General features: G+C 37.5%; 1 protein-coding gene across 12 annotated transcripts in view; it reads left to right on the plus strand.

The window, feature by feature from the left end:
* The window catches only part of CEP152 (centrosomal protein 152), a 104,185-nt gene that overhangs the window by 8,024 nt on the left and 81,424 nt on the right, over positions 1-14,737 (plus strand). For 11 of the 12 annotated variants that reach the window (XR_009606021.3, XR_009606020.3, XM_060618602.3 and 8 more), the window contains exons 3-8: positions 5,636-5,739; positions 5,943-6,015; positions 6,096-6,374; positions 7,741-7,906; positions 10,206-10,346; positions 11,660-11,799. Coding sequence is in view for 10 of the 12 variants with exons in the window: in XM_060618602.3 (XP_060474585.1) it covers positions 5,636-5,739; positions 5,943-6,015; positions 6,096-6,374; positions 7,741-7,906; positions 10,206-10,346; positions 11,660-11,799 (903 nt within the window). In the remaining 2 variants the exon portion in view is untranslated. Of the gene's footprint in view, positions 1-5,635; positions 5,740-5,942; positions 6,016-6,095; positions 6,375-7,740; positions 7,907-10,205; positions 10,347-11,659; positions 11,800-14,737 lie in introns of those variants that run through there. The other variant, XM_060618610.3, reaches the window with a different exon arrangement.

The raw sequence follows: 14,737 nt of genomic DNA on the forward strand, positions 1-14,737 counted from the left end.
CACTGCAAGTTAAAATGGTAAACTGGCTGATTGAACCTAAGTTTGTTTGCATATCCAGAGTCCATTCCAACCTCCTTAGTCTGTCTGACCCTATCGTAGCAGAACTTTTCACAGCCTTGCGAGGTTTAAAGAAAAGAGTGGTCTTTTCCTGCTCCCTGGTTGATAGCTTTGGGATTGATAGCTGGGTTATAAGCGTTAGTAGTTGGCTAATGCATATTGCTTTCTCTACGTAGTGAATCACTTGGTATTCGATTCGCTTATGTAGGAGGAGTGTCTGAATCCCTGAGAATGTAGGGCCAAGCAGGCTATATTGGACTTATAGTCTTCTCTGCTCAGGATTTGTGAGATCCTCTTTGTAAATGGTAGAATAATCCTGATTTTGACCTTTTGGTGTGAATGATGAGTTCCTGAGTTTAATTTTGGTCCTTTGGGATCAGTTGGGATTTTGTCCACACTTGCCTATAAATCTGTGAATAAGCCATAGTCAAGTTCCATCTTCCATGCCGTCCAAATAGCAGCTCTACAATTATGATCTTGCCTTTTTCATTTCTGTTCCCTCCATTGGTTTGCATTGAAGAGCAAGGGGAGGAGGTCCATTTAATCTTCAAAAAAGGAAAGTATTTAGTAAAGTGACTCAGTAGTCAGAGGACGTTTAGACCAGTAGAACCTCAAACCACAGAGGTCTAAATATGTGATTAGACCCATATTTTTAAAAAATCTCCAAGAGTTTCACAGAAAAGTAAGGCACTATAATCATTTCTAAATTACTTCAGTTCCTAATGGTATAATGGTAAAAGTTTGGGTACTGTGGGCCAAGGCATAGCAGAGAAGAAGTGCATAACCTGTAGCCTCATCCAGTCTCTCACCCAAAACTCCATCTTCTACAGAGTAAACAGAGCAGATAACGGTGCAGCTGAGTGAGGGTGATGATACCAGGGAGATATGCTGTCATGTTAATTAATATTCATATCACTGATAGTTCTTACAACTTGTTGGATCACATTACTTTCTTGCTGTACGATTTGAGAATTAGGGATGTACTTGTCCCCCTTGCTACTAAGTGGACCTCATCCAAAGTATTCTAGGCAAACTTTTACTTGTAAAGCTGGAAAAGTGGAATTCAAAAGTTCTTCTGTTAACTCATTCATAATTGTAACAATGTGATTTTTCAAAATACTTGTCACTTAAGTCAGTGTGCTTTGTGATTTCATCATGGGTTATTATAGAGTTGTTATTGTTGTGATAGGAGTGGTTACAAGCTCCAGAGTTACTGGTAACCCTACAGCTTAAGGTAGATTGTCACTTGGGATCTCACAGGTTGCTGGAATACACGTGAACTTGCAGTATTACCAGAAACAGCTCTGTGATTATTGCTTTGTTCTCCGTATATGAGTATGTATTTTGGAGCTGGTGGTTTGGGGAAGAAGTACTAGTAATCTGTGCTCTCAAGATAATACTTGCTGATGATAGTTCATTTAGTAATGTTAGATTTGAAGCCTGGAAAATGATCTTGAGTAGAAATGTAGGTGCTTTAAGAAGCAGATGGCAGAGAGAAGCTTGCACCTGGCCATGCTGATTTGAGTCCATTTGGTTTTTATGTCAGTGCTTCTCTAATAGAATAATAAAGCTCATTTGAGCTTTTTGAAATCCTGTGTTTTAAAGAGGTAGGGTTTCCACTGCAAAGCCTTTCTTCTACTTTCTAACTGCCTTGTTTGATGTAATTATAGGAACAGTTTGACATTTTGTCCCCACTAGAGGGGGTTGTGAAGCCAGTATTTGTTTACATTTTATATTATTTGACGTATTTAGTGGAATTTTCTTGTCATCACCTGAGAAAATCAAAGAAACAAATGGTTCAGTATTCATATGGTAGATATTTTTCTTTAGCAGTTTCTTATACTTTATCTGGATTATGCCTTTGAATGTTTCTTATATAGGTATTTTTCAGGGACTGTCACAGTGGAAACAAAAACCTAAGTCTGGCTGAGTGTGGTTTGATCATATACAAATAGGTAGACATAAGTGTCTTCCAGTGACCAACAAAATGTCACGTAGAAGAAAATTGGAGTGGGAATGGGGAGATTCAGGTTCTGGTGTGGGCTCTGGGACCGTAACTCTTTTCCTGGGCATGCCCCTTACCTTCTCCGGGTCTTGCTTTGCTCCCCTTTAGAAGGAGAGATGTGGGTTGGGAGGAGCTCCAGTGTTCCTTCCAGGCCTGGAGTTTTGTGTCATCTGTAGGGCAGCCAATATTTGTTGAGGAAATGCTGCCATATTTCTTTTTCAGATATGTGGCGATCTAGACACAGTCTTTCCCACTAACATAAAATTTATTTCATTAATGGAATGGATTTAAAAAAAAAATTCTGCCTGTAGTATAAATCATAAACTAAAACTCTGGTTGCCAAGTTATTTGGCCCTTTATCATTCCCACATTGGGCCATTTCAAGGATGCTTTTAACTTGGCTCTTAGGTTAAAATGAAGATTCTGCTTAGTGTATATCCATGAAAGCATTCTGTAATAATTCACATTTTAACATATCAGAATCTTTTCAGTGTGTTTGTGAGGTAACCTGTTCAAAAGGCATATGAGTGTTGGCTGTTCCATTTGTTGCTTTTCTCCTGGGAAAAGATGTGAAGATGTGTGGCAAGTAATTCATGCTTTCATGAATGTTGAAGATTACAGTCTCTGAAGACAGTCTGTTTAGTTAGGTTGAAAACCCTAGCAAAAAGTTTACATGTTCTCTGTTTTACATTCCCCCTACACATAGGCTGTTTGGGTGTTCTGCATGACTTATTGCAAAGTGTTTTGCTGCTCAAGTTCTTTGAGTAAAATGCCCTCAGGTTTTTCTTTCTTTTTAGGAAAGAAAGCTGTGAAGTAGCAAAGAGAGAGGAGTTTATGGAATGGCTTAGAATGCATTTCAGTAGAGGCCTTAGCAATGGCAAATTATCTTTTTTCTATGGGAAGGTATCTCTTTAATGATTAAACTCAGTTGACACACAATAATACCCCACTGAAAAGATTACATTTGCAACCCAAAAGCAATCTGTTGAATTTGAAAGTAATGAGTGGAATTAAATGTTGTAATTTATAAAGAGTGTTCTCTTTGCCCTTGAATCTGTATTTGGTAGCTAGGTGGGTTCTTTAATGAGGAAAATTTATAGTTTATAAAATTCTCTACTTGGTATCATGCTAAGTTGATCTGGTAATTCTGTGTTTTATGGCGAAAGTTCAATGACCGAAAGCAAAATCTATTTGACAGTGTATATGAGAAGGGCACACTTTGATCCTGGGAATGGAAGCCTTGGGGGTGGGATTTTTGTTCCCGAATGCCCTTATTAGGGGGACTCACCTCATTTAGCTTCTTTCTGTCCTGAAAGTTATGGAAGCCAGGAATATGGCCCAACTATGCCAAAGAACTTCAGGGAAAATTTTTTTGAAGGTGAATGAAACGGTTTCAAAGTGTTAGCATATCTGTAAAATATTTTTTAAGAAACTAAATACTATAGGGATGATTTTGCTAGTTGTTAAGTTCATCTATGGATCCAGAAGCATTTTGATGAACTTTCTACTTGTGCTCAGATTAATTTTCCTCCGTGGATGCCAGTTGTGTTACTTTTGTGGTGTCACAAAGAACTGCTTAATTATTGTATAGCTTTTTCTGTCTTGGTGAGAGGAAAAAATGTACTATTCCGATGTCCCTGTCAAGGTTCCCCTTAATGATAAGGCTATGTACTTGAACCTCACTGAAGGTTTACAAGAAAATATTCTTTCTGTACAGGAGTCCTTACTTGATGTAAGTATAAGAGATTTATTTTCTTGGTATTTTTCTCTGGGTAGTGTGTGGGGGTAGTCTTTTTCCTTAAAGCAGTGGTACATAATTATAGACAAAACAAGTTTGACTACTTTAAAAGACATCATATATGATTTTTGCTTAGTGAATTTTGTGTCTTTCTCAAATCACTTTGCTACCTTTCACTTGAGGCATGCATGTAGTATACTAATAGATTGATGTGTTTTGTTCCATTTTTAGTGTTTCTTTTTCTTTATGTCTTTGGATCAAGTCTGATATGGCTAATTCTCAAAAAGGTTTTTCAATTAGCCAGCATGAGCAGGTGGCCAATAAATCAAGGTCTTGGTTGTTCATACTAATATCGAATAAATTTTGGGACAAAGTTAACTTTTCACTGGAATAGAATAAGAATGTTTTTCTCATGTTTCATTTTTAAAGAACAACATGGGTTCAGAAAATTAAAAAAAAATAATACAGTGAATATTAGAAATATATGTGGGGTGAGGAAATATCCCCCTCCCCTCCTCATATACCCCATTTCCATTCCCAAATTTGACTTCTCCAAAATTCAGGTAACAATTGGAGTATTCGTTTGAGACCTTTCTTGGAATATTTTTATTTAACTTTATACATATGTATTTTATTTCAGAAGGTTTTTGATTATAAATGTAATACTCAGACATGCTTTATAGCTATATTTCATTCCTTCTATTCTAAGGACAGAGAAATGGGGAAAAAAACTTGCTATAGACTAAGAAGCATCTTGTTTTGTTTCCTCCAAGATTTTACAGAGTATTTAATATTTTTAAAACACACTCACATTACGTAATTTTATGGGATTCATTTATGTGCTGCGGAGGACTCAGTCAACTTGTTAATTTAACCAGTGCTTAATTTTAATGAGAAATCATGATGATGATTTCAGTTTTCTTCTATTTAATAATATTTGAATCTTCTGATTGTTATTACTTTTAAGACATTATATTGGAAATTGAAGAAAGACATTTACAGATACTGAAATTCAACAAATTAGACAGTTTATTCATCTCTTAATCACGGTTTATTTTGAAACTTAAACGAATTTGTTTTTATCTAGTTTTTATAGGCGGGATGCTAAAGGTGTGATTTATCTAGAAAAACATTACAGAGTGAGGTCAAATACTTTTATGTCAGTTTTGGAGTTATGCTTTTGAGAGTGCTATCTGTGGAAAAGTGGACTTAAAACTCTTGTTTTTATTCAACTGTTTTACAAGAGCTGAAGTATCATGTATCTTTTCATCATTGGAATTAGACACCAGTCTGCTAATTAATCACTCTCCAAGGGGTTTCTGTCACATTATTAGAGCTTTTAAGGCTTCCGGGCCACCTGCCGCTGCTGCTGGAACTACTGTTTTCACCACCTGGCCCAAGTAGAGCTGGCTCCTCAGGCTCCCATGGGGAATGTGTGATTCTCAAGTCCCCACCTTCTGATTACTGGTCAAACAGGATTCTGAGACTCAAGTCTGCCCTGTGGTAACATAATACGGTGATTGTACCATTGTCATGACTTCCTGTGTGTCTATAAAGAAGTTTTAAAATTCTATTGTAATGTATGTGTGTTTTCATCTAAGACTTCTGTAGGAAAACGTGTAAATCCTTCTAGTGTAAATCCTGATATTACGCATTCCCCTGTTCCCCATATGAGATGATGAACATAATGTGTGTGGAATTTAAAACGCTTATTAAATGGAGAAATTAGGAACTTCTTTGTCTTCTAAAGTCAAAATCACGCTTTCCAAGGCAGCTTTGGCTTGAGTTTAAATGTTTAAGTCAGTGTGATGTTGATGCTGGCTCTCCTGTCTTAGTTGCAGCAGCTACTCACTGACCTACCTCACGACATGCTGGATGATGACCTGTCCTCCCCTGAACTCCCCTACTCGGACTGCAGCGAGGACGGCACAGAGGGCGAGTAAGGACCGGAAATCACTTTCACTCGTATATTAGAAGACCCTAAGACTCTTTCTTTTGATTCTCTGTAGGCAATAATGTACATGATTATAAAATTGTAAACTGATTCTTAGAATTTTAGGTGAAGGTTGGAGGGAAAACATGTTAAAATCTTGGGAGTTCTCTGTGATAGGCTCTAAATCTAAAGTATCGATTTTTCTCAAGACCGCATCGCTCTGAGCAATTGGAGATGAACTGGCATGAGCATCAAGTGCTGCCTAAATCTCAAAGTGGAAATGTAAGTATCTGGTGGATGATGACTTTGGTGAGGGCGGGACTAGATCTTAGTGCCTTTGTTTTACTTTTGTTATCTACTAGGACTATAATGAGATTCGTGATGTATATACTGGAGAGAAAAGTGGCAATGGCTGGGAAGACAATCAAAGTAAAGCTGACGACCAGCATCCTGGGTACCATCCTAATGAAGTTGGAGATGAAGGCGGAAGTGGTTACAGTCCTCCAAGTAATTACGAACAGACCGATTTATATCACCTTCCTGAAAACTTTAGGCCATATGCCAATGGTCAGAAGCAGGAATTTAATAGCCAACCAACTAATATAATTAAATTTTCAGATCCTCAAAGGAATCATTTCCAGGTATTGTAAGAACTGGACTTTCAGGAATTCATGTGTATGTGTGTACACATTTGCTTGTGTGTGTTTATTTTTAAAATGTATATAAGTGCAATGGTAAGCTTTATTTTAAGTACAAAAAGTCCCGAGAGTGCTTTTATTCAGGCTCGTGCTGAATTAGTCATGCTGTTTTCTGTTTACAATCCATTCATGATCTGAAGGTAGAATTTTAAAATAAGAGGCTTTATAGAAACAGTTAAATATTAAAAGTTAGGTTTGCCAAAGAATCACCTCACTTACTGCTGCTTCTGGCTTCTACTGTGTCACCGTGCTTCAATGAGAAGCTATGTTCAGGTATGTTGATGTAATTTTAAAGTGGTAAATCTATGTAGGTGACACCATTTAGTTACCTTGATTTTCTAGCTCACTGCCTCTGTAACAGATTTTAGGTTGAACACTTCAAAGCTGATACCTGTTTTGCAATGGTATGGCAGTAGACAGGATGAATCTTAAGGAAAGGAACACATTTTTTTTTCTTTTTTTTTTCTTTTTAGCCCTGGGAGAGTTTAATGAGATAAGACCTTAGGATATAGGTAGCTGCTTCTTAGATTTTCTCAGTGACACTGATTTTGCCAGTAGCTTTTCCTCTTTTTGCCAACAGCTATTTTATGTCACCCAATGAGAGGATGACTTTTTGGTCCTTTTAACATGGTCATTTTCTCTTCTATTTCTATGGAATGTTAATTATTCCACAAGCATTATTGAATATTTATTACATACGAGGTATTGTATCACATGTTCTTGTTATTGAATGTGTACATTTTTATGTTCCCCGGATATTGGCATCATCTAAATCATTCTTAAATATTTCTATATGATCTTACTGGAATTCTTTTTTTTTTTTTAATTTTTTTTTTTTAACGTTTATTTATTTTGAGACAGAGAGAGACAGAGCATGAACGGGGGAGGGACAGAGAGAGAGGGAGACACAGAATCGGAAGCAGGCTCCAGGCTCCCAGCCATCAGCTCAGAGCCCCATGCGGGGCTCGAGCTCACGGACCGCGAGATCGTGACCTGAGCCGAAGTCGGATGCTTAACCGACTGAGCCACCCAGGCGCCCCATCTTACTGGAATTCTTGAGTGTTATTTATGGAATTGGCCCCATTATATTTTCAGAAGTGCAATTAAGATACATAAAATTATATATTGCAGACTTTGAGTTAACAATGTTAAATAACTCTAAGTGGTATTTTTAAGCAAAGATGTATGTATAAAGTTTGTAATTGTACTACAATTAAATTTCATGACAAAATTGAGGTGTTTGATTCAGATCATTTTCAAAGAAAAGGCCAAATCATGATTGTCAATTTCATTTATCATCTTATAATAGCAATTTGGTATATCACAAGGCCCCAGTTGTCAAGCCTTGGAACCATATAAAGTGACATATAGACCTTATCAGCCTTCTGCCCAGAATGATGACTCACCAGCCCAGGAGATAGCGGGAAGTGACACATTTGAAGGCCTGCAACAACAGTTTTTAGGAGCTAATGAAAGTATGTATCAAGTTTATATTTATTTCTTAACATAATTGGAGAATTTTTGAACACTTTGGACATGTTCAAGAATTGTTTTTTTTTTAAATATGATAATGGAGTTGTGTTGTTTTTTTTTTTTTTAAAGTCCCCTTATTTTTAGAGATCCTGAAGTATGTATGAATAAACTGATATGAAGTCTTGCATGTACTTTAAATAATATGTTGTTTGGGGTAATGTTGGGTGGAGATGTAGCTGAAGGAAGACTGGCCATGAGTTCATAATTGTTGAATCTGGGTGATGGGTCTATGGGATTCATTGCACTCTTCTACCTTACATATTTGAAACTTAGTATAATAAAAGATTAATAGAAGTTCTTCTCAACTGTACGTTTCAGTCATTCTAGTTGGTAAAGACTTTTCATTAGATACATATTTTTCTTATTTTTCTTACTGAAGTCTAATTTAGAAAATGAACTATAGTTTTCTCTTCAATCTAAGATTTTTTATTAGCACACAGAAATGTAGTTTAGTAATCAGCCATTATCATCTTTTTTCTTTTAATTTTTTAGAGTTATAATGTAATAATTAGACAACTCTGATATAAAGTACTTAATTGTTCAGAATTTAAACTGGAGTTATCTCAGGGTTAGTCATGTGGCACTTGCCAAAAAAAGAATTCCTCGTATATAGTGCATGTATAAATATGAGAGTGAGAAGTGTGACTAGAGAATGTTGAGGAGATGAAGCCTCCAAAACCAAAAGGCAGAACTTACGCCGCGACTGAAACACCCGAAAGAGTGTTTCATACGCTTCGCTTTTATCGTCACACTCTCCGACATGTGAGATAACTTCTAGTTATTATGCATGTGGAAGAGCCAGTGTGATTCTAAGTGTGACAGCAAGTTTTTCGTTTGTTGTACATTCGAGAAGCAGGGGGAAGGTCATTTTGGCTATTCTGGGTTCCCTGGGCTACACCAAGGAAATTGGACTTCATGCCCCACCTTCAGAGAGCTATGTCCACCATACATGTGGGCTGCAGGACAGTTCCAGGGGGAGCCAGGCTTCAGTTTCCCCCGAAGGCATCCATGGCAAATATGGGGACCCCTTCTTTGTTCAGAAGGTGCTGTGGAATGAGGAGATGAGGAAGTGGACAGCGTGTGTGGCATAACTGGCTTGGGCTGGGTAGATAAGCATCAGGCCAGTGGCCTGACATCTTGGTATTTGCTCTTCCAGCTGCACTGTGTTCAGTTACATTTCTGTCTCTCGGCCTTTCTGCACATATAACCTTACATCAGTTTCTTAACAGTCCGCATTTTATCAAGTCGGTTCATTTATTTATTTATTTTTGTTTAAGTAAGTTACACGTTTGCCTAAATTTGACATTCGGAAGTTAATGAAATAACCTAATGGCATGGTAGTGCTGAATTTAGTGATTACAGTTTAGCAACAGTAGTTAAAAAAAATGACTTTGGAGAGAGGTGTGGCCTGTAGATTGCTAATTCCTGAGCTACCTCCGTTTTTTTAGTCTGACTTGTAACAAAGTTTCCAGTCTTCAGGGTTTTCTTTTGGTCTTAACCATTTTTCTTTTAAAAAAGAAGATTGTGTTGGTTGTTAGCAAGTAGAGGCATTGTTCTAGTAGAAAATGAAGAATGTGTGTCATTTTGTTGTTGAAGTACTATCCTTCTCCTACACGTCATTTTTTTCTTTTTCCCCCAGTTATTTTTAAGTGGTCCCTAAAATGACTTGAATCATTTCTGAAAGAAGACCTCAAAATGCTTTATTAATCTGTTCATTTATTAACGCGACAGTTATGTGTTGCCATGAACGTGAATACAATTTAATTCCCACTCCTGTTTAAAATAAATTTTGAGAAGGATGTCTAGAACTTTTCTTTAGAAATGGCTTTATAGAAGCTGATGTACTTTTTTTTTTCAATTTTATGAGAGCATCGAACTCTATTCCATTGTAATTGGTATATGCATATCTTTAATTAGTCAAAATGGTAGTGATTCAGGGTTCTACTCTAGACCAGACTTTTTAAACATGTCTGGCAGTGACCACAGTAAGAAGTACATTTTTTACATTGTGTTGAGGTCTTATAATATATACCTATGTAAATAAGTATCTATAACTAAAACACAAGTTTCACAAAATAATCATTATTCATACTACATGATGCACTCTGATACATTATCGTCTTTTTTTTTTTTTAATGCTAGTTGCAATCAATTGAATTGATTTCATGATACTGAGTTGTATCCACAAATTTACATTTGTGTTTGCTTTTATCTAATAAATTGTCTTTAATTTCAATGCAGATTCTGCAGAAAATATGCAGATTATCCAACTTCAGGTTCTTAACAAAGCAAAAGAGAGACAACTAGACAACTTAGTTGAAAAGTTAAATGAAAGTGAGCATCAAATTAGATATCTGAATCACCAGCTTCTGATAGTCAAAGGTAAGATGACACCTGTTGGGTGCTGTCATTTATGAGGTGCACTAGAGCTACAGATCTTGTTTCTGAGAGCCTCACTTTAAATATGAAGCTTAGAGGGGCGCCTGGATGGCTCAGTCGGTTGAGCGGCCGACTTCGGCTCAGGTCACGATCTTGCGGTCCGTGAGTTCGAGCCCCGCATCTGGCTCTGTGCTGACAGCTCGGAGCCTGGAGCCTGTTTCGGATTCTGTGTCTCCCTCTCTCTGACCCTCCCCCGTTCATGCTCTGTCTCTCCCTGTCTCAAAAATAAATAAACGTTAAAAAAAAATTAAAATAAATAAATATGAAGCTTAGAGAGTGGACGCCCTAGGTCGGAGGGCTCATAATGAGTCAGAATGAAACAAAAACCCAGGACTTTTGACACCTGGCCTTGGATTACTTCTCTCCAGAACATATTATTTCGAGATCCTCCTTTTCTCCCTCTTACTCTTCTATCAGGCTTTTAGAATCAGTGAACATTCTTTATGCTGGTAGCATTCTGTCCTAATAAGTTGTTGACTCCTTATGTAGTTTACCTTGGATGAAGTATTCCAATTCCCAAAGAGACTTGTGTTTAGTTTGCAATACATTTTCTAAGCCTACAAATTAACATAAGATTTGAGTCCAAGCAAGAGTTAGTGATCCTGAACTCCTTTGGAAGTGCCAAGGAGAAAATGGAGTCATTGCTGGGAAAAGCACATAGAGTAAACACAGATTCAAATTATAATTGCTTACTCTTCATGATTTCTGTAGTTTTGGTCAATGTTGAACTTTTCATTTGTAGAATAATTTTGTGACTGAACTCGAACTTGTTTCAAACATAATTGATAGTGAAAAGGTCTTTTTCTGTAATGCTCATAAAATTTCTTTTGAGAGAAGAACTTGTGAACGGTTACAGTAAATTATGTGGGAAGAATTTAAGATTAGGTGAATTTAAGAGTTCATTGCAAGTACATATAAAAAGTTAATAGTCCTCAGATCCCTTCTTTGATTAACAGAGATTTGTCACATCTATGTAGTTTCTCAAGTAAACAAATGCTGAAATCATTATTAGGAAATCTTGTGGTTCCCAAAGGGAAGATTTTTGAAGGAAGTGGTTGTGTTTCTCTCAGTTTTTTTGGTGTCACTCAGGCATTCTTTTTTGGAGCTTTCCTGGTTTTCTCTAAATCCGCTGAAGTTCACTATCTAAACGGAACAGAACATTTGTATGATATGGATCTGATATTTGATAGAGATTGTTACAGTCGGGGTCCCTGTACAGTAACTTACTATTTATGTAAACATTTTTAATGTTCTAGATGAAAAGGAAGGTTTGACCCTCAGCCTCCGAGAATCACAGAAACTCTTTCAGAATGGAAAAGAGAGAGAGCTACAACTTGAAGCGCAAATAAAAGCACTGGAGACCCAAATACAAGCGTTAAAAGTGAACGAAGAACAGGTAAATATTTTATCATGATTATTTATGGTAAAAGGTTATTTATTAATTGCTTAGCTTTTGGTATCGTAGGGCTAAATTTAGAAGAACCTTGAAGTTGATACCTTCTTCTACCATAAGCTTGCTTTTGTTTCCCTTACCTCGGAGGAATGGTGCTCCCATCCACCCAGTTATCTGTGTACCAGATAGAAGTCTGGAGGAGACCTCAGGTCCTCTGTCCTCTTTCATGCAGTCAGCTACTATGTTCTGTTGAGTCTCCTCATTTCTGTCTGCATGTCCCTGATTCAGGATTTTTACCATCTCTAGCAAAAATCTCTTAAATAGTCTCTACTCTTTTACCCCTTCTCCATATTCTCTCTTATGGCCCTCTGAGTCATGTTTCTAAAATATGATCATCTTTCCTTTGCTTAAAGCCTGTCAGTGACCTCGCTTTACTTGTGGGATGAAGTGTGACATTGAAATGGCCATCTGATCCTTGCCTACCTCTTTCTTTACTCTCCTCAAACTCAGCAGTGTATTTGTTGGTTTTTTTTTACATTTTTAAAAAGTTTTTATTTATTTTGAGAGACAGAGGGCAAGTGGGGGAGGGTCAGAGAGAGGAGACAATCCCAAGCAGGCTCCATGCTGTTCATGCAGATCGCAACGCGAGGCTCAAATTCACATACTGTGAGATCATGACCTGAGCCAAAATCAAGAGTCAGATGCTGAACTGACTGAGCCATCCAGGCGCCCCTGTTTGTTGTTTTTATGTTCTCATATATACCCTCTCTCCTCTCTGGAAGGTCCTTTCTACAACACAGTGCTATTTGATTAATAAGCTCCTTCTTTTCCTAAGTTTCCCGTGTCTTCTTTTTGCCTGGCACATAATAGGTGGTCAGTATATGTTGAGTGAGTGTTGTTGAACATTGACGTGACCTGTACATGTTTTTTCTTATATATTTCTCTGTTCCTGCTCTGATACTAACACAACTATAGCGTTACAGTATGTCTTGAAATTTGGATAACAAGGGCTACTGGTGTATTCTTTAAAAATTTTGTAGCTCTTTTTTACATTTCCTTTTCTAGATTTTGCATATCAACTTTTTATGTTTGTAAAAAGATCTTGTTGGGATTTTGATTAGTGAGGCATTGTGTTTACTTTATAGATGAGTTAATCAAATTTTGGAAGAGGTCAAATTACTTGCCCAAGATTACAAAGCCAGTTATTGACAAAGCAGCAAAACTGAAATTTCCTGACTCCAGTACACGTGCCTTTAAAGTTGTGGCACAGAGGCACCTGGCGAATTCTGTCAGTGGAGCATGTAACTCTTGATCTCGGGGTTGTGGGTTTGAGCCCCATGTTGGGTATAAAGATTACTTAAAAATAAAATCTAAAAAAATTAAATAAAAAAAATAAAGTGGCAGCACATTTTTTGATTAATGAACTAGAAATGGTCAGAGGTTATTGGTAGCCAAGCCTGGTGGAGGGTGACTCATGAGAGAGAGTCAAACCATTTTGGAGAGGGGGAAAAAGGGTGGCTAAAAATGAAAGTGACTATAAAATTGTGAGCTTGGTTTGGATGAGATTTGTGGCTAGTTCTGAGGATGGTTTAATGAAAGAATTTAAACAGTGTTGTTTCATATCTGGCTCCTTATCCTTCAGGTGTGAGCTAAAACAAGCCACTTTATATCTGAAGTTGCCCAAAGCCCCGCATTTCCACTCTTCTTCATCATACCATATCCTATGAAGGGCACCTCGGGGGGCTCAGTCAGTTAAGCATCTAGCTTTGGCTCAGGTCATGATCTCACTTTTCATGGGTTCAAGCCCTATGTCGGGCTCTGTGCTGACAGCTCAGAGCCTAGAGCCTGCTTCAGATTCTGTGTCTCCGTCTCTCTCTGCCCCTCCCCCACGCTCGCTCGTGTGCACGCTGTCTGTCAAAAGTAAACATTAAAAAAAAATTAAAAACGAAACTGTCTGAAATGATCTCCTTTGTTTACTTGTTAAGGTCTGTCCCTTCCCAGCAGAAAGTAGTAAGAGTCTGGACCTTGCCTGCCTTTCATCATGTCCTTCAGTGCCTAGAACCCTGCCTACTACAAAGTAGTCACATTATTTATTGAGCAAATAAATAAATGCCATAAGCACTTCGCACAGTATTGGAATAAATAGTCAATCTCTGGACTAGAAATGAAGGATAAGCCTCATTTTAAATTTTAATTTTTGTGTGATATAGACTATTAGCATTTTAACTTTTTGAAAACTGATAGTCCTTAGGTTAAAAACCTGACTTGCTTTTATGTAGTAAAAGGTTATAACTTTTTAATCTCTTTATAAGTTAGAAATTGCATTTTTAAGAAATAAGGCATAAATGAAAACATAAAAGCAACAGAATCACCACGTGTATTGGGTTCCTATTGTTGTTATAACAGATTAATATAAACTTAATGGCTTGAAATAGTGCTTCTGTCTTACAGTTCTGGAGGTTAGAAGTCTGATATGGGTCTCATTGGGCTAAAGTCAAGGTCAGCAGGGCTGTGCTGCTTTTTGGAGGCTCTGGGGGAGAATCCATTTTCTTGCCTTTTCTAGCTCCTAGAGGCCACCTGCACTCCTTGGTTTATGCCCATTTTCATCTTCAGGGCCAGAAGTCACTGGTTCTGACTTTCTTGCCTCAGTTTTTCTCATTTAAGGATCTCTCTAGATACATTGGACCCCAGGTGATACAGGATAATCTTTTATCTTGTAGCATTTTTTTTTTTAAGTTTATTTATTTTGAGAGAGAGAGAGAGCACGAGCAAGGAAAGGGCAGAGAGAAAGGAAGAGAGAGAGAATCGCAGGTAGGCCCTGCACATCAGTACGGAAGCCCAACGCGAGTTCAAACTCAGGAACCGTGAGATCATGACCTGAACCAAAACCAAGAGTCAGACAGACGCCCAACCACCTGAGCCACCTAGGCACCCTCAGGTT

The sequence above is a fragment of the Panthera onca genome, chromosome B3 (assembly GCF_046562875.1).
Source record: "Panthera onca isolate mPanOnc1 chromosome B3, mPanOnc1 haplotype 2, whole genome shotgun sequence".
Classification (NCBI taxonomy): Eukaryota; Metazoa; Chordata; class Mammalia; order Carnivora; family Felidae; genus Panthera; species Panthera onca.